The 24,811-nt window shown below is 43.7% G+C and overlaps 1 protein-coding gene across 1 annotated transcript in view; it reads right to left on the reverse strand.

Moving 5' to 3' along the window:
• Positions 1 to 24,811, reverse strand: part of LOC139262455 (electrogenic sodium bicarbonate cotransporter 1-like) — a 152,336-nt gene that overhangs the window by 117,659 nt on the left and 9,866 nt on the right. Inside the window, exons 2-4 of the mRNA XM_070877641.1 lie at positions 19,032 to 19,192; positions 11,625 to 11,777; positions 6,617 to 6,693 (exon numbers count right to left, since the gene is read on the reverse strand). Coding sequence (XP_070733742.1) covers positions 6,617 to 6,693; positions 11,625 to 11,777; positions 19,032 to 19,192 — 391 coding nt within the window. The remainder of the gene's footprint in view (positions 1 to 6,616; positions 6,694 to 11,624; positions 11,778 to 19,031; positions 19,193 to 24,811) is intronic.

The following is a 24,811-nucleotide window of genomic DNA, read 5'->3' on the forward strand; positions in this document are numbered from 1 at the left end:
CTTTGTCCTGGATGGTGTGAGCTTCTTGAATGTTGTTGGAGCTGCAGTCATTCAGGCAAGTGGAGAGTATTCCATCATACTCCTGACTTGTGCCTTGTAGATGGTAGAAAGGCTTTGGGAAGTCAGGAGGTGAGACACTTGCCACAGAATACCCAGCCTCTGACCTGCTCTTGTTGCCACAGCATTAATGTGGCTGGTCAATGGTGATCCCCAGGATGTTGATGCTGGGGGATTCAGCGATGGTAATGCCATTGATGGTGGTTAGACTCTTGCTTGTTGGAGATAGTCATTGCCTGGCACTTTTGTGGCAGTTGGTGAGAGGCAGGAGCGGCCTATAAAAGGCCCAGCGAAAGATCGAGAGCCAGCGGCAGTTGGTCAGAGGCGGGAGCAGCCTATAAAAGGCCCAGCGGGAGATCGAGAGCCAGCGGCAGTTGGTGAGAGGCGGGAGCAGCCTATAAAAGGCCCAGCGGGAGATCGAGAGCCAGCGGCAGTTGGTCAGAGGCGGGAGCAGCCTATAAAAGGCCCAGCGGGAGATCGAGAGCCAGCGGCAGTTGGTCAGAGGCGGGAGCAGCCTATAAAAGGCCCAGCGGGAGCTCGAGAGCCAGCAGCAGTTGGTGAGAGGCGGGAGCGGCCTATAAAGGTCCAGCGGGAGATCGAGAGCCAGCGGCAGTTGGTGAGAGGCGGGAGCAGCCTATAAAAGGCCCAGCGGGAGATCGAGAGCCAGCGGCAGTTGGTAAGAGACGGGAGCAGCCTATAAAAGGCCCATCAGGAGATCGAGAGCCAGCGGCAGTTGGTGAGAGGCGGGAGCAGTGTCGGAGCGGCCTATAAAGGCCCAGCGGGACCTCGAGAGCCAGCGGCAGTTGGTGAGAGGCGGGAGCAGTGTCGGAGCGGCCAATAAAGGCATACCGGTGCAGCTACAGAGGGAGAGAAAGCAAAATAGAAGTAGAAAGGAATCAAAAGGTGACGTCACAGCCAATGGGGTAAGTGATTGGCTGGTGATTGGTGACTAGCTTTTCTTTTTATTTTTTATATCAGTAAGTGAACTGTAACATTGTTATTACCAATTTAAGGGTATCTAAGGGTTAAGGCATGGCAGGAGAGCTCGGTCACGTGATATGCTCCTCCTGTACCATGTGGGAACTCAGGGACACATCCGGTGTCCCTGAGGACTACGTGTGTGAGAAGTGTATCCGCCTCGAGCTCCTGACGGTCCGCGTTGCGGAATTGGAGCTGAGGGTGGATTCACTCTGGAGCATCCACGATGCTGAGAATGACGTGAGTATCACGTGTAGTGAGTTGGTCTTACCGCAGGAGAAGGGTCCACAGCCAGATAGGGAATGGAAGACCAGCAGGAAGAGCAGTGCAAGGAAGGTAGTGCAGGGGTCCCCTGTGGTCATCCCCCTGCAAAACAGATACACCGCTTTGAGTACTGTTGGGGGGGATGACTCATCAGGGGAGGGCAGCAGCAGCCAAGTTCATGGCACCGTGGCTGGCTCTGCTGCACAGGAGGGCAGGAAAAAGAGTGGGAGCGCGATAGTGATAGGGGATTCAATGGTGAGGGGAATAGATAGGCGTTTCTGCGGCCGCAATCGAGAGTCCAGGATGGTATGTTGCCTCCCTGGTGCAAGGGTCAAGGATGTCTCGGAGCGGGTGCAGGACATTCTGAAATGGGAGGGAGAACAGCCAGTTGTCATGGTGCACATTGGTACCAACGACATAGGTAAAAAAAAGGAATGAGGTCCTAGGAAACTAATTTAACGAGCTAGGAGCTAAATTAAAAAGTAGGACCTCAAAAGTAGTAATCTCGGGATTACTACCAGTGCCACATGCTAGTCAGAGTAGGAATCGCACGATAGCGCAGATGAATACGTGGCTTGAGCAGTGGTGCAGCAGGGAGGGATTCAAATTCCTGGGGCATTGGAACCGGTTCTGGGGGAGGTGGGACCAGTACAAACCGGACGGTCTGCACCTGGGCAGGACCGGAACCAATGTCCTAGGGGGAGTGTTTGCTAGTGCTGTTGGGGAGGAGTTAAACTAATATGGCAGGGGGATGGGAACCAATGCAGGGAGACAGAGGGAGACAAAAAGGAGGCAAAAGCAAAAGACAGAAAGGAGATGAGGAAAAGTGGAGGGCAGAGAAACCCAAGGCAAAGAACAAAAAGGGCCACTGTACAGCAAAATTCTAAAAGGACAAAGGGTGTTAAAAAAACAAGCCTGAAGGCTTTGTGTCTGAATGCAAGGAGTATCCGCAATAAGGTGGATGAATTAACTGTGCAAATAGATGTTAACAGATATGATGTGATTGGGATTACGGAGACGTGGCTCCAGGATGATCAGGGCTGGGAACTCAACATCCAGGGGTATTCAACATTCAGGAAGGATAGAATAAAAGGAAAAGGAGGTGGCATAGCATTGCTGGTTAAAGAGGAGATTAATGCAATAGTTAGGAAAGACATTAGCTTGGATGATGTGGAATCTATATGGGTAGAGCTGCAGAACACCAAAGGGCAAAAAACGTTAGTGGGAGTTGTGTACAGACCTCCAAACAGTAGTAGTGATGTTGGGGAGGGCATCAAACAGGAAATTAGGGGTGCGTGCAATAAAGGTGCAGCAGTTATAATGGGTGACTTTAATATGCACATAGATTGGGCTAGCCAAACTGGAAGCAATACGGTGGAGGAGGATTTCCTGGAGTGCATAAGGGATGGTTTTCTAGACCAATATGTCGAGGAACCAACTAGGGGGGAGGCCATCTTAGACTGGGTGTTGTGTAATGAGAGGGGATTAATTAGCAATCTCATTGTGCGAGGCCCCTTGGGGAAGAGTGACCATAATATGGTGGAATTCTGCATTAGGATGGAGAATGAAACAGTTAATTCAGAGACCATGGTCCAGAACTTAAAGAAGGGTAACTTTGAAGGTATGAGGCGTGAATTGGCTAGGATAGATTGGCGAATGATACTTAAGGGGTTGACTGTGGATGGGCAATGGCAGACATTTAGAGACCGCATGGATGAATTACAACAATTGTACATTCCTGTCTGGCGTAAAAATAAAAAAGGGAAGGTGGCTCAACCGTGGCTATCAAGGGAAATCAGGGATAGTATTAAAGCCAAGGAAGTGGCATACAAATTGGCCAGAAATAGCAGCGAACCTGGGGACTGGGAGAAATTTAGAACTCAGCAGAGGAGGACAAAGGGTTTGATTAGGGCAGGGAAAATGGAGTACGAGAAGAAGCTTGCAGGGAACATTAAGGCGGATTGCGAAAGTTTCTATAGGTATGTCAAGAGAAAAAGGTTAGTAAAGACAAATGTAGGTCCCCTGCAGTCAGAATCAGGGGAAGTCATAACGGGGAACAAAGAAATGGCAGACCAATTGAACAAGTACTTTGGTTCAGTATTCACTAAGGAGGACACAAACAACCTTCCGGATATAAAAGGGGTCAGAGGGTCTAGTAAGGAGGAGGAACTGCGGGAAATCTTTATTAGTCGGGAAATTGTGTTGGGGAAATTGATGGGATTGAAGGCCGATAAATCCCCAGGGCCTGATGGACTGCATCCCAGAGTACATAAGGAGGTGGCCTTGGAAATAGCGGATGCATTGACAGTCATTTTCCAACATTCCATTGACTCTGGATCAGTTCGTATCGAGTGGAGGATAGCCAATGTAACCCCACTTTTTAAAAAAGGAGGGAGAGAGAAAACAGGGAATTATAGACCTGTCAGCCTGACCTCAGTAGTGGGTAAAATGATGGAATCAATTATTAAGGATGTCATAGCAGCGCATTTGGAAAATGGTGACATGATAGGTCCAAGTCAGCATGGATTTGTGAAAGGGAAATCATGCTTGACAAATCTTCTGGAATTTTTTGAGGCTTTCCAGTAAAGTGGACAAAGGAGAACCAGTTGATGTGGTATATTTGGACTTTCAGAAGGCTTTCGACAAGGTCCCACACAAGAGATTAATGTGCAAAGTTAAAGCACATGGGATTGGGGGTAGTGTGCTGACGTGGATTGAGAACTGGTTGTCAGACAGGAAGCAAAGAGTAGGAGTAAATGGGTACTTTTCAGAATGGCAGGCAGTGACTAGTGGGGTACCGCAAGGTTCTGTGCTGGGGCCCCAGCTGTTTACATTGTACATTAATGATTTAGATGAGGGGATTAAATGTAGTATCTCCAAATTTGCGGATGACACTAAGTTGGGTGGCAGTGTTAGCTGCGAGGAGGATGCAATGAGGCTGCAGAGTGACTTGGATAGGTTAGGTGAGTGGGCAAATGCATGGCAGATGAAGTATAATGTGGATAAATGTGAGGTTATCCACTTTGGTGGTAAAAACAGAGAGACAGACTATTATCTGAATGGTGACACATTAGGAAAAGGGAAGTTGCAACGAGACCTGGGTGTCATGGTACATCAGTCATTGAAGGTTGGCATGCAGGTACAGCAGGTGGTTAAGAAAGCAAATGGCATGTTGGCCTTCATAGCGAGGGGATTTGAGTACAGGGGCAGGGAGATGTTGCTACAGTTGTACAGGGCCTTGGTGAGGCCACACCTGGAGTATTGTGTACAGTTTTGGTCTCCTAACTTGAGGAAGGACATTCTTGCTATTGAGGGAGTGCAGCGAAGATTCACCAGACTGATTCCCGGGATGGTGGGACTGACCTATCAAGAAAGACTGGATCAACTGGGCTTGTATTCACTGGAGTTCAGAAGAATGAGAGGGGACCTCATAGAAACGTTTAAAATTCTGACGGGTTTAGACAGGTTCGATGCAGGAAGAATGTTCCCAATGTTGGGGAAGTCCAGAACCAGGGGTCACAGTCTAAGGATAAGGGGGAAGCCATTTAGGACCGAGATGAGGAGAAACTTCTTCACCCAGAGAGTGGTGAACCTGTGGAATTCTCTACCACAGAAAGTAGTTGAGGCCAATTCACTAAATATATTCAAAAGTGAGTTAGATGAAGTCCTTACTACTCGGGAGATCAAGGGTATGGCGAGAAAGCAGGAAGGGGGTACTGAGGTTTCATGTTCAGCCATGAACTCATTGAATGGCGGTGCAGGCTAGAAGGGCTGAATGGCCTGCTCCTGCACCTATTTTCTATGTTTCTCTGTTTCTATGTTTCTATGAATGTTACTTGCCATTTATCAGCCCAAGCCTGAGTGTCATCCAGGTCTTGCTGCATGCGGGCATGGACTGCTTCATTATCTGAGGAGTTGCGAATGGCACTGAACACTACAGTCATCAGCGAACATCCTTACTTCTGACCTTATGTTGGAGGGAAGGTCATTGATGAAGCAGCTGAAGATGGTTGGGCCTAGGACTGCTGTGCGGAACTCCTGCAACGATATCCTGAGGCTGTGATGATTGACCTCCAACCATCACAATCATCTTCCATTGTGTTAGATATGACTCCAGCCAGTGGAGAGTTTTTCCCCTGATTCCCATTGACTTCAGTTTTACTAGGACTTCTTGATGCCACACTTGGTTAAATGCTGCCTTGATATCGAGGGCAGTCACTCTCACCTCAATGCAGTGCTTATTGGCTGAACGTGCATGGTGCCGTTGCAATCAAAATCATCGAAAAGGCCTGTCATTTATTTTTCCTTCTGGAGCATTTAACTTTTATCACCTCGAGACAAGTGTTTGGAATATTTACTCAGGTTGATAAGGCTGTAAAGAAAGCTAACGGAATTCTAGGCTTTATCACAAGAGGTAGTGAAGATAAAAGCTAAGTGGTAATGATGAGCCTGTATAAAATGTAACAAGACCTCAGATAGAGTACTGTGTACAGGATTAGGCACCATGATACAAGAAGGATATTGAGGCTTTAGAGATGGTATAACACATATTCACTAGGATGCTGACTGGTATGAAGAAATACAAATACGATGGAATATAAAAAACTGGTTTGTTTGTTTTTTGTTAGAACAAAGCAGATTAGAGGGCGATATGATAGAAGTGTTTAACATTATGAAAGGATCCGATAGGATCGATAGAATGACTGTGTCCAGTGCCATAGATACAAGATTAAATGTAAAAGATTTAGAACAGAGGACAAGAGAAACCTCTTCACACAGAGTTGTGAAGCTGTGGAATATACTTCCAGGCTTAATGGTTGAGGCTGAAACAATGTCAACGTTCAAGATTAGATTGGATAGTTGGATGAAGGAAAAGGAGACAAAGGGAAATGGGAGCAAAGTTGGTGAATGTGATTCGAACTATTTGCTCATGTGGAAGATAAACACCAACAAGGAGTGGTTGGGCGAAATGGCCTGTTTCTGTGTTGCAGCTTCGAAGCATTTCCTCCAATCCTCTCTCCTGGGTCTTCCTGTTCTGAATGTAACAACATGATATCACAGATGCTCTTACCCAGCAAGCCAATAGGTGGTCACAATATTTAATTTTCTAACCATTATATAAATGTTATATTATTAAAAAAACAATAATTAAAATCAGCTATATTTTATGGATTAAATATGTTGATTTATTCACAAAGTAAATAATTGCTTAGAATCTCCAAAATATTCATACTCTCCACTGAAACTGGTTTGTGAAAGCAAGAGCTGATGAGGAAACTTGACTCCATTGTAATTTGAACTATAACTATACACTTACCTGTTCCTGGAGAGGTTTTGCTGAGATTTCATTGGTGAAGCCTGTAGTTGTGTTATAATTCAAGGGAGCAGATTTATCTGCAGAGAAAAGTAAAATATTTTGCCAAAATATACTTTATATTTGTTTATCAATTCTGGAAACATTCTGACGACATTTCTGACTGACACGAGGTCTAACTAAACAATTTATTTGACAGTAACAGAGACACCAATAGTGATCTTGTAAGCAACAGTGCAAAAATGTTATCTGTTGGTCAACATTGAATGATATATCCACTGTTGTTCAGATATATAGAATTCACTTTATACTTAATTTGTAAATACATGAAATTCTTACCACATTATTAAAGTCAATGATTTAGACTTGAATGTAGGGGGTATGATTAATAGGTTTGCAGATGATACAAAAATCGGCTGTGTAGTTGATAATGAATACTGCAGGAAGATATCAACGAACTGGTCAGATGGGCAGAATAGTGCCAAATGGAATTCAATCCAGAGAAGTGTGAGGTAATGCATTTGGGGAGGGCTAACAATGTAAAGGAATACACAATAAATGGTAGGACACTGAGAAGTGTAGAGGAACAGAGGGACCTTGGAGTGCATGTCCACAGATCCCTGAAGGTAGCAGGCTAGGTAGGTAAGGTGGTTAAGAAGGCATACTTGCCTTTATGAGCCGAGGCATAGAATACGAAAGCAGGGAGGTTATGCTTTCAACTGCATAAAACACTAGTTAGGCCACAGCTAGAGTACTGCGTGCAGTTCAGGTCACCACATTCCAGGAAAGATGTGATTGCGCTGGAGAGGGTACAGAGGAGATTTACGAGAATGTTGCCTAGACTGGAGAATTTTAGCTATAAGGAAAGATTGCATACGCTGGGGTTGCTTCCTTTGGAACAGAGGAGATTGAGGGGAGACCTTATTGAGTGTATAAAATTATGGGGGGCCTAGATAGAGTGGATAGGAAGGACCTATTTCTCTTAGCAGAGAGGTCAACAACCAGGGGGCATAGATTTAAGTTAATTGGTAGGAGGTTTAGAGGGGATTTGGGGGAAATGTTTTCACCCATAAGATGGTGGGGGTCATTGCCTGAAAGGATGGTAGAGGCAGAGACCCTTGCACATTTAAAAAGTGCTTGGATATGCACTTGAAGTGCTGTAACCTACAAGGCTACGGACCAAGAGCTGGAATGTGGGATTGTCTGGATAGCTGTCAGCCGACACGGACACAATGGCCTCCTTCCATGCTGTAAATTTCTATGATTCTATGTTGAAGGATTATCAGAGAGAAATAGTCAAACATTCATTAAAATGTCCTGAACAGGTACAGAAAATAATCAAAAAGGCTAATGGAATGCTGGCCTTTATATCTAGAGGACTAGAACACAAGGGGGTAGAGAGGTTATACTGCAGCTATACAAAACCCTGGAGTACTGTGAACAGTTCTAAGCACCACATTTTAGGAAGGATATATTGGCCTTGGAGGGAGTGCAGCGTAGATTTACCAGATTGATACCCGGGCTTCAAGGGTTAAGTTACAAGGAGAGATTACACAAATTAAGGTTGTATTCCCTAGAATTTAGACAATTATGGGGTGATCTGATTGAAGTTTTCATGATATTAAGGGGAACAGATAGGGTAGATAGAGAGAAACTCTTTCCATTGGTTGGGGATTCAAGGACTGGGGGCACAGTCTGAAAATTAGAATCAGACCTTTTCGGAGTGAAATCAGGAAACACTTCTACACACAAAGGGTGGTAGAAGTTTGGAACTCTCATCCGCAAACGGCAACTACTGCTAGATCAATTGTTCATTTAAATCAGAGATTGATAGCTTTCTGTTAACCAAAGTTATTAAAGGATATGGGCCAAAGGCAGGTATATGGAGTTAGGTCGCAGATCGCCATGATCTCATTGAATGATGTAACAGACTCAGGGGCTGAATGGTCTACTCCTGTTCCTATGCTCCTATGGTAAGTCAAGATAGCATCTTCTGATACTCACAGTACAGATTTACTGTACAATTGAGCAAAGATTCCGTTCTGGAATATTGTAGCTGTCTTATGAATCATGGGAAATCGTGGCATAATATCTTCAATGCAGCAGCACAAGGGTAACATCAGGACAAAGAACATGCACTACCATTATTGCTGTTGTATTCCACTGGCAGCATATCAAAAATAGTAACTGTTCTGTTCCTCTCCCTCCCTAAATGTGAACGTTGTTTGTGTATATTTCTCAGGAAAAACAATTAAAACACAAATAGCACATTTGGATACATAGCCAGAACAATGGTGTCCAATTTGCGCAGCGATTATGCTGGTGTATGATGATATACTAGTCCAATCTCACTTGGAAAACCAAACACAATTTTGGTCACCGCTCAAAACAAAGGAGAGGCTGCAGAGATCATCAACAAAAATTACCTCTAGTGTGAAGGGGATAAGGAAAATTAGGGATGTTTAAACTCTTCAGCATTTAAAGACAGTTAAGCAGACACCTCACCAACGTATATAAAATATTGCATGTCATAAGTAAGGTAATCCCAGAGTATTGTTTTAAATTAGGCCAAAAGAAAAAGAGAACACAATTTTAAATGAATGAAAAGTCAATGTAAAACAAATTTTAGGAAAATATGTTCACTCAAAAGCTTATTAATGTTTGGAATGAGTTACCAGATAAAGCAGTGGAATTGAAAAAAAGGAGGCACAAAAGGAGGCAATTTAATCCAGCCTGCCTATACCAGTGCTAGCTACCTGCCTTGCTCTTGGAAGTAGTTGTATGCTAGGCTGGGTGAGTTGAAATATTAAAGGGACATTTTTAATGAGCTGAGTAGCCTTTTCTCATTCTTAATTTTTCTTATGTTCTTACCACCAAAAGTGTATGATTGCACACCTGAAGGGTAGTTTCCCATCTGTTCTCATAATTGTGTGAAATCATTATGTAAATATACGAGGAGTGATTACACAAATTAGGTTTGTATTCCCTAGAATTTAGATGGTTAAGAGGTGATCTGATTGAAGTTTTCACGATATTAAGGGGAACAGATAGGGTAATTAGAGAGAAACTCTTTTCTCCGGTTGGGGATTCTAGAACTCAAAATTAGAACCAAACTGAAGTACTTTAGCTACATCTATATTTGTTCAAAAGTCCAGTTCAATGTGGAGTTTAAGTGCACATAGATGACTAAAAAACAGATGTGAACAAAACAAAACCATTCCCTTTTTAAGTGGCATTTTACTTTCTTCCTCCATTCTCCACTAGTTTTTCTCCTTAAGACATTTATTCCTTGCTGGAATACTTTTTTCTATTATTAATTCTCAAGATATAGGCATTGTTGGCAAGGCTGCCATTTATTGTCCATTACCTGTGCCCTTGAGAAGGTGGGCCTTCTTCTTGAAGTCTGTGTGGTAAAACCATTGCCATCCGTGTGCCTGTTCTAGAAGCCTGTTCAAGATAACTCCGGTACCTTGTCCAAATAACCATTCGTCATATGTGAGCCTAGACAGTTAGTGTCAGCAGGCTAATTCTACTGATGAGAACATCTCAGCCAAGTCCAATCCTCTCCTCCACATACACATTTCCAGCTAGATGGTGATCTGGAGTGAAATCGTAATCCAGGAGCAATGTTTCCTTTAAGCTGTGCAGCCATGCAGTGCTCTGGAGGTCCTGCACAGGCCAATTGTTGGCTTCACAATGGAAAAATGACCTGTGTGGAAATTTGAATGGACTGCACTGCCTTCTAAAGGGCTGGGCACCCCAAAAAAATTACCCAGGATCACTGAGGCCATTCTTAGCAACCATATGGTGATCTCAGCTGACATCATTTAGCTGAACAGTTACTGGGAATAAAACCTGTGATTTTTCTGGTCTATATGGTTCAGGCAGTCATATTCTCAACTAGTTGAGCCATTGGAGACCACAAAACTGAGTTCTTTAACAATATTATTCCATCTTGCGTGCATAAAGGATTCCTTATGTATGTAACAATATGATGAATTATGCTGTTGTTACTCTACTCTCAACAGAATGGTATCATACTATAGTGCCTCTGAGTTACCATGCCAGTTTTGATTCAGCAAAGCAATTTAAATTGTACTGTATATAGTCCTGTTTATAATGGTGGGAGAACTGCTTAAATCAAATTTATAAATCAAATCAGACTTTTGTTTTCAAAAAAACAATGAACTTAGGAATCATGCCAGTTTGGCAACTGTGTAGTTAAACAGGATATAAGCAATGCTGATATTTGCTCTCTGGTGTCCCAATGGAGCACATTCTCAACTGGTTCACTAGGTGGAGCACTGCAAAGCAATTCTGAGGACAGGAAACTGTGGCAGGAACAGCTGAATTTTCAGTCCTGCACAGTTGTACTGGCTATCAGCTAGAGTCATGTCAAATAGCCCATACTATGCAACGTCATAATTAAATGAGGAATTGTGGGAGTGAGAAGTAGCAGGATGGAACTGAGATGGTATGAGCACTGCAAATTCAGTAATAATGCAATTGGTTTTTAAAAAATTACATTCTAGGTAAACACCAGTCTTTGAGTTTTAGTTACTCATGCCAAATTATCTATTGGCAGTACAGTTGAGCCGCAGAATTCCTGTCTGTGATCTTTGCCACACCATCAGGAAAATGCCAAGCACAAGCTAGTGTTTTCTCAAAGGGAGGGAAATCATTTAAATCTTCAAGATCCATTCTCACAGCCACTTAGTGAAGGTGCGAGAAGCTGGCAGTGCCCATTTAACCGTGCACTAAAATATGTTAGTGCCACTGGGAAATGAGGAAAAAAGGCCAGAGTTGGAACGAAAAACAACCTCAACCTTCTCTGTGTAATCAGGGCTGCTTGGGGCAGCACTGGCAGAGAGATGGCAGTAAGTTGGTTGGCTGCCCTGTCAGACAGGCGATGGAAGCTGCAGAGGACCTAAAATGAAAGGAGAAACATAAACTACAAATGGAAACAGAGAGGGAAAAGACTAGCACAGAATGACTTAAAGAAATGACTTACTTGATAAGGACATTCTCCTTGCTAGATCGACCATGTTCTGCATTCTGGACTTTTTTGTGTGGTGACTGTGATTCCTAAGAAGGACGTACATGACCTTTTCCTTGAGCTCATTTCTAAGATTGCCATTTGTAATTTCATTGTTGACTATTGTCTCTGAAATGAAACAGATTTTAAAGATGAAATCTAATATTCAATTTGATGCGAAATGAATGTGCCTAACAATGATCAAATCTCTAATTTTCCACTGTTATCATCTCCCCTGAAGGCTGCTATTTATTAGGTTATGGTCCAGCATGGACCAGCAGTCTGGTATCTTGCCCGAGTGGCAATTTTTCATATGCAAGTCACATAATCAGTCAGACAAACTTGCACACAGACACTCGCTCCAGATGGGGGTCATAGGATACCAATCAGGAGCAACAACTGTGGCTGATTTCTCCCTGGCCTAACTCAGAGACACCAAGACCAATTGTAGCACCTTACATGCTGCCCTGGCTGAAATTATGCCAAAGGACTGGAGGATTGCAAATGTTACACCCTTGTTCAAAAAAGGGGAGAAGGATAAACCTGGCAATTACAGGCCAGACAGTTTAACGTCGGTGGTGGGGAAGCTTTAATAAACAATCCGGGAGAAAATTTTCAGCCACGTGGACAAGCATGGACTAAAGGAGAGCCAACATGGATTTGTTAAGGGCAAATCGTGCATGACTAACTAGACTGAGTTGTTTGATGAGGTGGATGAGGGCATTGCAGTTGATGCTGTTTTTATGGTCTTTCAAATGGTGATTGATAAAGTACCACATACTCGGCTTGTTACCAAAATTGAAGCCCATGGGATAAAAGGGGTAATAGCAGCACGAGTACAAAATTGGCTAAAGGATAGAAAACAAAGGGCCCTAACTTGGTCAAAGCTAAGGTCTGCCCAAAGGACCGCCAAGAGACGTGGCAGTACTTTTGCAGGGAGATTCCTCAAAAAGATCTGCAAAGACCGCCCGGCGGCAAGAAAATGACTTACGCCCTGAATGTGGGTGGCAGCGGGAGGAAGCTAACAATCTCGGCGGCAAATGCAATTCTCGCCAAAGTGCCGCCGAGGATCGAGTCGGGCCCAAGGAGGGGGTAATATGTTCTTACTATACAGTATAAATGCACACGAGGCCCACACTTGAGAGAAGGTCACTCTGTGACCAGTTACCTTTATTACCAAGACCTCAAGTGATGAAGGTGGGTGAAGCTTCCCCTTTTATACCTGAGAGGCCAGGTTAGGAGTGTCTCCCACAAGTTCACCCCCTTGTGGTCAATGTTCTCAACTTAGGTCAGCTTATACATGGGTTACAATGATAGCTGAATACATGACAGGGGAAACACATAAAAATAAAAATTTACACAAAAAAAAACACTGGAAAACCTTCGGGGACCCCATCCACCTGGATCACTTTTTTTTAAAAAATTTAAAAAGAAGTTTACTAACCTTTTTCTGCAGGTCTTCATACTTACCGTTAGGGTTAGACCTGCCTCCACACAGCGGTCCTTCCCCCTGCTGCCACTGACACCCGCCCAGAGGAATCTGGCAGCTCGGCGGGCGGGAGAACACTTTCGTGCTTTGCGCGCTAGCGGATGTCAGCGGGCGGTTCCTAGCAGTCCTCCCCTCCCGCCAGCAGGAGGCCTAGAGGAAACTGGCACCGAGGGGAGACCCCCCAAAAAACTCGGTGGCAGCAGGCGGTAAGTCCACCAAGTTCGGGCCCAAAGAGTTGTGGTGAATAGCTGTTTTTCGAACTGGATGGAGGTATACAGTGCTGTTCCGCAAGGTTCAGTACTAGGACCACTGCTGTTTTTGATATACATTAATGACTTGGACTTGGGGATACAGGGCACAATTTTGAAATTTGGAAATGACATGAAACTTGGAAGTGTTGTAAACAATGAGGAAGATAGCGAAAGATTTCAAGAAGCCAGAGAAAGGCTGGTGGAATGGACGGACCATGGCAGATGAAATTAAATGCCGAGAAATGTGTGGTGATAGATTTTGTTAGGAAGAATGAAGACAGACCACACACACTAAATGGTACATTTTTTTTCAAGGGGGTGCAAGAACAGAGAGATTTGGGGGTGCTTGAAGGTGGCAGGACAGGTTAACAAAGCATTTAGTAAAGCATATGGGATCCTAGGTTTTATAAATAGAAGCATAGAGTACAAAAGCCAGGAGGGGTACAGTAGCATAGTGGTTATGTTACTGGATTAGTAATCCAAGGACCTGGACTAATGACCCGGTAACATTAGTAACATTATATGTTCTGGTATGAGCAATAGTGCGACATTTTAATCTGATGATATCAAAAACTTGAAAGTGTGCTTCAATAAAAAATTTAAGAATACTATTTTTCTCTGTAATTAATAACCTGATAATGAAATTGTGATTTTGTTAGCACGTTGTTAATTTTTTTTTAAATAGATGTTCTGGTGTATTTCATCTCCTTACTAGCCCAGAGCACCAAGGTCAATTGTAGCATCCATCTGTTGCTTCATCTGAGATCAGTTCATTTAGCACTGACCAGGAATCAAGCCTGGCATGTCCTGGCCTGTATATCTCAGTGCTGCACCAGGTGTTACATTTTATCCACATGGTTATTTTTAATAAATAAGTCTACATAGAGCAGGCTATACGGATGACAAGTTAAACCGAGCAGTGCACTTGATCCTATCTCAAGACAGGCACTTTCCATTAGCAGATCACTGGATAACAGTCAGGAGGAGGAATTGTGATTAATCTTGCTCTCCCATTGGGGGAGCTTGACCCAATCAAATTTAACAGAATCTACTTCCCAAAACTAGTTAAAAAAGAAATTATTGGAACTGCATAGCAGGTTAGCATCTGAAAAAGAAATATTGGAACTCTCTGGCAGCATCAGCTCAATCTGCACTGTAGCTGCTTTGGTTTCATTGAATTCTTTATCTCAGTCACCACTTTATTTTAGGAAGCAAAGACTGGTATAATTTTTTGAGTTCTAATGAAGGATCCAAACCCAAAACATTAACTGATCTTTCTCTTTCAAATGTTCACTGACTTGTGATACATTTCCAGCATTATCTATTTTTCCCCTTAAAGTGTCAGCGGTGGCTCAGTGCGTAGCACCCTTGCCTCTGAGTCAGAAGGTTGTGAGTTCAAGTCCCACTCCAGGAACTTGAGCACATAAATCTAGGTTGACACTCAAAAACCATGATGAGGGAGTCAGAGGTGTCATCTTACAGATGACAAGTTAAACCGAGACCGCGTCTGCTCTCTCCGGTGAACGTAAAAGATACCACAGCACTATTTCGAAGAAGAGCAGGGAAGTTATCCCTGGTATCCTGGCCAATATTTATCCCTCAATCAACATAACAAAAAACAGATTAACTGATCATTATCACATTGCAATTTGTGGGAGTTGCTGTGCACAGGTTGGCTGCTGCATTTCCCTCATTACAACAGTGACTGCACTCCAAAAGTACTTCATTGGCTGTAAAGCGCTTTGAGACATGAAAGGCGCTATAAAAATGCAAGTCTTTCTTTCTTTTCCTTGTTTCCCACAACAAATCCAGTTTTATGATGTTATCTACACAGGATAAACAAATTTCAAAAAAGTGTATTACTTACAAATGCCAATTAGTTACTGGGGACGATTTTCATTTTGCTATGCCCTGTTTACACCTAAAATGTGGGGAGTAGCAAGATGAAAATCATGTGGGACACAGAATTGTTGACTAGTTGTCTGCATTTTCTGATTTTCAGGTGGATCTCCATTTAGGTGGTGGAAGTTCCCACTGGAATAGGCACAGGCCTATTGATTATATCCAGATCAGAGTCTAATGGTATTGTCAAGACTCCCAGTGCAATTTTTGTCTCTGCCTGTATTACTTCAATAAGTTCCTGTCAACAAACCTTCAGCACAAATCAGTGGGTGGCTGTTTCCAGCTGTATATAAAGGAATTCTCAGCTGCTCTCAGGTAAAACACTGGAAGTATTTGGGAGACATTTTGCTTCTATTACGTTGCGGATTTTTTGCTACGTAGACCATTTCAAAGTGCTTATAATGGCTGTACAACATCCTGAACTCTTATGGGGCTTCTGGCGACAGACTATTTTCTTGATGGAGGACTTTCTGGCAATTCTGCTCTGGCACGTGGAAGAGAAGGAGGATCAGCAGCAGCAGAGGGAAGAAGCAATCAGAGCTCCAGCTGCAGGAACAGCAAATAGAATCATAGAATGGTTACAGCACAGAAGGAGGCCATTTGGCCCATCGAGTCCATGCCAACACTCTGCAAGAGCATTTAGCTTGTCCCACGGAGGTGTTCCTGCAGGAATCCTTACTCTCCCAACAAAGTTTAAAGACCGAAGACTACATAGGATTACATATGATATATGGCACAGAAGTAGACCATTCAGCCCAACCAGTCCATGCTGGCATTCATGCTTCACTCTAGCCTCCTCCCATCTTTCCTTATCTAACTCCACACCTGCACTTGTCTGAGGAGCAGTGCATAAGGGGGCTGTGCTTCTCTAGGGAGGTTGTCACAGTGTTGTGTTGCCTTTTGCAACAAGACTTTCAACTAAATGCCGCAGCTAGCAAATGTTCATATTATGAGAAAATGCTCATTTTACATTGAAGTTCTGATACTGCATTTTTCTCTCTGACTATCACTGAGAAAACCATTACAAGCAGTCTCATCAATATAAACCATTTAGAAACATAGAAACATAGAAAATAGGTGCAGGAGTAGGCCATTCGGCCCTTCGAGCCAGCACCGCCATTCAATGAGTTCATGGCTGAACATGCAACCTCAGTACCCCATTCCTGCTTTCTCGCCATACCCTTTGATCCCCCTAGTGGTAAGGACTACATCTAACTCCTTTTTGAATATATCTAACAAATTGGCCTCAACAACTTTCTGTGGTAGAGAATTCCACAGGTTCACAATTCTCTGGGTGAAGAAGTTTCTCCTCATCTCGGTCCTAAATGACTTACCCCTTATCCTTAGACTGTGACCCCTGGTTCTGGACTTCCCCAACATTGGGAACATTCTTCCTGCATCTAACCTGTCTAAACCCATCAGAATTTTAAACGTTTCTATGAGATCCCCTCTCATTCTTCTGAACTCCAGTGAATACAAGCCCAGTTGATCCAATCTTTCTTGATAGGTCAGTCCCGCCATCCCGGGAATCAGTCTGGTGAACCTTCGCTGCATTCCCTCAACAGCAAGAATGTCCTTCCTCAAGTTAGGAGACCAAAACTGTACACAATACTCTAGGTGTGGCCTCACCAAGGCCCTGTACAACTGTAGCAACACCTCCCTGCCCATGTACTCAAATCCCCTTGCTATGAAGGCCAACATGCCATTTGCTTTCTTAACCGCCTGCTGTACCTGCATGCCAACCTTCAATGACTGATGTACCATGACACCCAGGTCTCGTTGCACCTCCCCTTTTCCTAATCTGTCACCATTCAGATAATAGTCTGTCTCTCTGTTTTTACCACCAAAGTGGATAACCTCACATTTATCCACATTATACTTCATCTGCCATGCATTTGCCCACTCACCTAACCTATCCAAGTCACTCTGCAGCCTCATAGCATCCTCCTCGCAGCTCACACTGCCACCCAACTTAGTGTCATCCGCAAATTTGGAGATACTACATTTAATCCCCTCGTCTAAATCATTAATGTACAATTTAAACAGCTGGGGCCCCAGCACAGAACCTTGCGGTACCCCACTAGTCACTGCCTGCCATTCTGAAAAGTCCCCATTTACTCCTACTCTTTGCTTCCTGTCTGACAACCAGTTCTCAATCCATGTCAGCACACTACCCCCAATCCCATGTGCTTTAACTTTGCACATTAATCTCTTGTGTGGGACCTTGTCGAAAGCCTTCTGAAAGTCCAAATATACCACATCAACTGGTTCTCCCTTGTCCACTCTACTGGAAACATCCTCAAAAAATTCCAGAAGATTTGTCAAGCATGATTTCCCTTTCACAAATCCATGCTGACTTGGATCTATCATGTCACCTCTTTCCAAATGCGCTGCTATGACATCCTTAATTACTGATTCCATCATTTTGTCCACTACTGATGTCAGGCTGACCGGTCTATAATTCCCTGTTTTCTCTCTCCCTCCTTTTTTAAAAAGTGGGGTTACATTGGCTACCCTCCACTCCATAGGAACTGATCCAGAGTCTATGGAATGTTGGAAAATGACTGTCAATGCATCTGCTATTTCCAAGGCCACCTCCTTAAGTACTCTGGGATGCAGTCCATCAGGCCCTGGGGATTTATCGGCCTTCAATCCCATCAATTTCCCCAACACAATTTCCCGACTAATAAGGATTTCCCTCAGTTCCTCCTCCTTACTAGACCCTCTGACCCCTTTTATATCCGGAAGGTTGTTTGTGTCCTCCTTAGTGAATACCGAACCAAAGTACTTGTTCAATTGGTCTGCCATTTCTTTGTTCCCCATTATGACTTCCCCTGATTCTGACTGCAGGGGACCTACATTTGTCTTTACTAACCTTTTTCTCTTTACATATCTATAGAAACCTTTGCAGTCCGTCTTAATGTTCCCTGCAAGCTTCCTCTCGTACTCCATTTTCCCTGCCCTAATCAAACCCTTTGTCCTCCTCTGCTGAGTTCTAAATTTCTCCCAGTCCCCAGGTTCACTGCTATTTCTGGCCAATTTGTATGCCACTTCCTTGGCTTTAATATTATCCCTGATTTCCCTTGATAGCCACGGTTGAACCACCTTCCCTTTTTTATTTTTACGCCAGACAGGGATGTACAATTGTTGTACTTCATCAATGCGGTCTCTAAATGTCTGCCATTGCCCATCCACTGTCAACCCCTTAAGTATCATTCGCCAATCTATCCTAGCCAATTCACGCCTCATACCTTCAAAGTTACCCTTCTTTAAGTTCTTTAAGTCTCTGAATTAACTGTTTAATTCTCCATCCTAATGTAGAATTCCACCATATTATGGTCACTCTTCCCCAAGGGGCCTCGCACAACGAGATTGCTAATTAATCCTCTCTCATTACACAACACCCAGTCTAAGATGGCCTCCCCCCTAGTTGGTTCCTCGACATATTGGTCTAGAAAACCATCCCTTATGCACTCCAGGAAATCCTCCTCCACCGTATTGCTTCCAGTTTGGTTAGCCCAATCTATGTGCATATTAAAGTCACCCATGATAACTGCTGCACCTTTATTGCATGCACCCCTAATTTCCTGTTTGATGCCCTCCCCAACATCATTACTACTGTTTGGAGGTCTGTACATTAATTTTATAAAATATTTTATAAAATATTTCCTGTGTTGTCTTGACTGGTGTAAGTATAATTTGATGCTTAGATAATTAATGACAGCACTGATTCATATTTACCCAATATCTCTTTAAAATTGTTTGCTTCTAAATCAAACAGAAGTGTTCCCCTTTCAATGCAGGTACGCAGCTCAAACAAGCTGTGTAAAGGCAGTGTGGTAACATGGGGTTTGCTCCATCTTTCGCCTCCTTCTTCTATTTTTTCCTCAAACTTTATCCACCTGTGAACAAATAACAGAATGGGCGTTAGAAAATGCATGAGTGCTATTCACTTCAAGAACAATATACTTGCATAGTCAGTTTATACATTGAGCACATGAGCTATACAAGTTGCACTTATTAGTACAGAAAAACATTCCAGGGCACTTTAGGAAAATGGACACTGAGCCAACGGAGATATTAGGAGAGTGACCAAAAGCTTGATCAAAAAGATGGGTTTCAAGGAGTGTTTTAAAGGAGCAGAGAGAAGTAGGGGGGCTTAGGGAAAGAATTCCAGAGAGTGGGATCCACTCAGCTCAAAACATGACCATTAATAGTGGTACAAAGGGAGGGGAATGCCCAAGAAGCCAGATAGAGAGGCGTGGAGAGTTTGTAGGGGAAGGAGAAGGCTAAAATGACAGGGAGGTCCAATCTATAGAGGGATTTAAACACAAGAATAAGAGCTTTAAATTTGAGGCACAGGGTGGGGGTTTGGTTGGGAGCCAATGTTGGCCAGGAAAGCATTGCAATAATCGAATCTAAAGGTGACAAGGACACGGATGAGGGTTTTAACAGGAGATGGGCTGAGATAAATGCAAAAGTGGCCGATTTTACAGAGGTGGAAGTCTTTGTAATGTGGCGGATATGGGTCGGAAAGTCAGCTTGAGGTTAAACAAGACACAGAGGTTGTAAATAGACTGATTCAGACAGACAGTGGCTGCTTAGTCGATGGCAAGGATACGGATTTCTGGTGGGGGCTAAATATAATTGCTTCAATCTTCCTAATATTTAGCTGGTAGATGTTAAAGCTCATTTATGTCAGACAAGCATAGAGGCATGAAGGCATCAAGAAAGGTGCCAGAGAGGCAGAGGGGTGTCATCAGCTGATCTCAGGTCTGAAGAGGATGTTGTGAAAGGGCAGCATACAAATGAGGAAGAGACAATACAACAAAGGTTCACTAGACTGATTCCTGGGATAAGAGGGTTATCCTATAAGGAGAGATTGAATAGAATAGGGCTATACTCATTGAAGTTTAGAAGAACAAGAGGTGATCTCATTGAAACATACGATTCTGATTGGGCTTGACAGGGTAAATGCTGAGAGCCTGTTTCCTCGAACTGGAGAGTCTAGAACTAGGGGGGGCATAGTCTCAGGATAAGGGGGCAACCATTTGGAACTGAGAAGAGAAATTTCTTCACTCAAAGGGTTGTGAATCTTTGCAATTCTCTACCACAGAGGGCTGTGGATGCTCAGTCGTTCAGTCTATTCAAGGCTGAGATCAATAGATTTTTTGTCTCTAAGGGAATCAAGGGATATGGGGATCGGGTGGGAAAGTGGAGTGGAGGTTGAAGTAGAGTGAAGGTTGAATGGCGGAGCAGGCTCGAGGAATGTTTGGCCTACTCCTGCTCCTATTTCTTACGTTCTTAGGAGGCAGCTACAGATAGATCCTTAGGCGTGTCCCAAGGAATCAGTGCTAGGGTTTAAAGAGAAGCTATTGGTAGAGAGGCTCTGCTTATGACCAGATAGGTAAGAGCAGAACCAAGCAAGGGCATTCCCACAAAGCTGGACAACGGACGAGAGGCGTTGGAGGAGGAGGATATGCAGAACCATACACACTCTGTATAAACATAAGAATATAAGAATTAGGAACAGGAGTAGGCCATCTAGCCCCTCAAGCCTGCTCCGCCATTCAAAAAGATCATGGCTGATCTGGCCGTGGACTCAGCTCCACTTACCCGCCTGCTCCCCGTAACCCTTAATTCCCTTATAGGTTAAAAATCTATCTATCTGTGATTTGAATACATTCAATGAGCTAGCCTCAACTGCTTCCTTGGGCAGAGAATTCCACAGATTCACAACCCTCTGGGAGAAGAAATTCCTTCTCAACTCGGTTTTAAATTGGCACCCCCGTATTTTGAGGCTGTGCCCCCTAGTTCTAGTCTCCCCGACTAGTGGAAACAACCTCTCTGCCTCTAGCATGTCTATCCCTTTCATTATTTTAAATGTTTCTACAAGATCACCCCTCATCCTTCTGAACTCCAACGAGTAAAGACCCAGTCTACTCAATCTATCATCATAAGGTAACCCCCTCATCTCCGGAATCAGCCTAGTGAATCGTCTCTGTACCCCCTCCAAAGCTAGTATATCCTTCCTCAAGTAAGGTGACCAAAACTGCACGCTGTACCCCAGGTGCGGCCTCACCAATACCCTGAACAGTTGCAGCAGGACCTCACTGCTTTTGTACTCCATCCCTCTTGCAATGAAGGCCAACATTCCATTCGCCTTCCTGATTACCTGCTGTACCTGCAAACTAACTTTTTGGGATTCATGCGCAAGGACCCCCAGGTCCCTCTGCACCGCAGCATGTTGTAATTTCTCCCCATTCAAATAATATTCCCTTTTACTGTTTTTTTTCCCCAAGGTGGATGACCTCACATTTTCCGACATTGTATTCCATCTGCCAAACCTTAGCCCATTCGCTTAACCAATCTAAATCTCTTTGCAGCCTCTCTGTGTCCTCGACACAACCCGCTTCCCCACTAATCCTTGTGTCATCTGCAAATTTTGTTACACTACACTCTGTCCCCTCCTCCAGGTCATCTATGTATATTGTAAACAGTTGTGGTCCCAGCAATGATCCCTGTGGCACACCACTAACCACCGATTTCCAACCTGAAAAGGACCCATTTATCCCAACTCTCTGCTTTCTGTTAGCCAGCCAATTCTCCATCCATGCTAATACATTTCCGCTGACTCCGCGTACCTTTATCTTCTGCAGTAACCTTTTGTGTGGCACCTTATCGCATGCCTTTTGGAAATCTAAATACACCACATCCATCGGTACACCTCTATCCACCATGCTCGTTATATCCTCAAAGAATTCCAGTAAATTAGTTAAACATGATTTCCCCTTCATGAATCCATGTTGTGTCTGCTTGATTGCACTATTCCTATCTAGATGTCCCGCTATTTCTTCCTTAATGATAGCTTCAAGCATTTTCCCCACTACAGATGTTAAACTAACCAGCCTATAGTTACCTGCCTTTTGTCTGCCCCCTTTTTTAAACAGAGCCGTTACATTAGCTGCTTTCCAATCCACTGGTACCTCCCCAAGTCCAGAGAATTTTGGTAGATTATAACGAATGCATCTGCTATAACTTCCGCCATCTCTTTTAATACCCTGGGATGCATTTCATCAGGACCAGGGGACTTGTCTACCTTGAGTCCCATTAGCCTGTCCAGCACTACCTCCCTAGTGATAGTGATTGTCTCAAGGTCCTCCCTTCCCACATTCCCGTGACCAGCAATTTTTGGCATGGTTTTTGTGTCTTCCACTGTGAAGACCGAAGCAAAATAATTGTTTAAGGTCTCAGCCATTTCCACATTTCCCATTACTAAATCCCCCTTCTCATCTTCTAAAGGACCAACATTTACTTTAGTCACTATTTTCCTTTTTATATATCGGTAAAAGCTTTTACTATCTGTTTTTATGTTTTACGCAAGTTTACTTTCATAATCTATCTTTCCTTTCTTTATTGCTTTCTTAGTCATACTTTGCTGTCGTTTAAAAATTTCCCAATCTTCTAGTTTCCCACTAACCTTGGCCACCTATACGCATTGGTTTTTAATTTGATACTCTCCTTTATTTCCTTGGTTATCCACAGCTGGTTATCCCTTCTCTTACCGCCCTTCTTTTTCACTGGAATATATTTTTGTTGAGCACTATGAAAGAGCTCCTTAAAAGTCCTCCACTGTTCCTCAATTGTGCCTCCGTTTAGTCCATGTTCCCAGTCTACTTTAGCTAACTCTGCCCTCATCCCACTGTAGTCCCCTTTGTTAAGCATAGTACGCTCGTTTGAGACACTACTTCCTCACCCTCAATCTGTATTACAAATTCAACCATACTGTGATCACTCACTCCGAGAGGATCTTTTATTAGGAGATCGTTTATTATTCCTGTCTCATTACACAGGACCAGATCTAAGATAGCTTGCTCCCTTGTAGGTTCTGTAACATACTGTTCTAAGAAACAATCCCATATGCATTCTATGAATTCCTCCTCCAGGCTACCCCGTGCGATTTGATTTGACCAATCGATATGTAGGTTAAAATCCCCCATGATTACTGCCATTCCTTTTTCACATGCCTCTATTATTCCCTTGATTATTGTCCACCCCACCGTGAAGTTATTATTTGGGAGCCTATAAACTATGCCCACCAGTGTCTTTTTCCCCTTACTATCTCTAATCTCCACCCACAATGATTCAACATTTTGTTCATTAGAGCCAATATCATCTCTCACAACTGCCCTGATATCATCCTTTATTAACAGAGCTACCCCACCTCCTTTCCCTTCTTGTCTATCCTTCCGAATTGTCAGATACCCCTGTATGTTTAATTCCCAGTCTTGGCCACCCTGCAACCACGTTTCTGTAATGGCCACCAAATCATACCCATTTGTAATGATTTGTGCCGTCAACTCATTTACTTTATTTCGAATGCTGCGTGCATTTAGGTAGAGTGTTTTAATACTAGCTTTTAAACCATGATTTTTAGTTTTGACCCCTCCTGCAGCCCCTTTATCTTCATACATATTGTCCCTTCTTATCACCTTGTGGTTTACACTTACCCCAGTGCTACTCTGCTCTGTTGCCTCCTGTCTTTTGCATTCTTTCTTGGGGTCCTGTTCATCTGCGCTCTCACCCACTCTAACTAGCTCAGAGCCCTCTCCTGGGTTCCGAATACTCCTTGCATTGAGGCACCGAGCTTTCAGGCTTGCCTTTTTATTACACTTTGACCCTTTAGGATTTTGCTGTACATTGGCCCTTTTTGTTTTTTGCCTTGGGTTTCTCTGCCCTCCACTTTTACTCATCTCCTTTCTGTCCTTTGCTTCTGTCTCATAGAAACATAGAAACATAGAAAATAGGTGCAGGAGTAGGCCATTCGGCCCTTCTAGTCTGCACCGCCATTCAATGAGTTCATGGCTGAACATGCAACTTCAGTACCCCATTCCTGCTTTCTCACCAATTTTGTTTCCCTCTGTCTCCCTGCATTGGTTCCCATCCCCCTGCCATATTAGTTTAACTCCTCCCCAACAGCACTAGCAAACACTCTCCCTAGGACATTGGTTCCGGTCCTGCCCAGGTGCAGACCATCCGGTTTGTACTGGTCCCACTTCCCCCAGAACCAGTTCCAATGCCCCAGGAATTTGAATCCCTCCCTGCTGCACCACTGCTCAAGCCACGTATTCATCTGCGCTATCCTGCGATTCCTACTCTGACTAGCACGTGGCATTGGTAGCAATCCCGAGATTACTACTTTTGAGGTCCTACTTTTTAAATTTAGCTCCTAGCTCCTTAAATTCGTCTCGTAGGACCTCATCCCTTATGGCAAACTGCAGGTGCTTCCACCAATAAATTTTTCCTCTTTGCTCCCCTTTTACACTAAAAGCTAACCCTTGTCTCTCTCTTTCATTTCAGCTAGTGAAAATTTGGATGCCCTCTGCCAGTGAAAGAAGAGGAAGCAGCGTCACTCAATCACACACTGGCACCATGCATACTTTATAGAGACTAGGCTCAATGAAGGGTCTCCACGTGATGAATTACTGGCCACAAGTGAGCAGGAGCTAAGCCTGGGGGTT

Source organism: Pristiophorus japonicus, chromosome 4 (genome assembly GCF_044704955.1).
Source record: "Pristiophorus japonicus isolate sPriJap1 chromosome 4, sPriJap1.hap1, whole genome shotgun sequence".
NCBI classification, from domain to species: Eukaryota; Metazoa; Chordata; class Chondrichthyes; family Pristiophoridae; genus Pristiophorus; species Pristiophorus japonicus.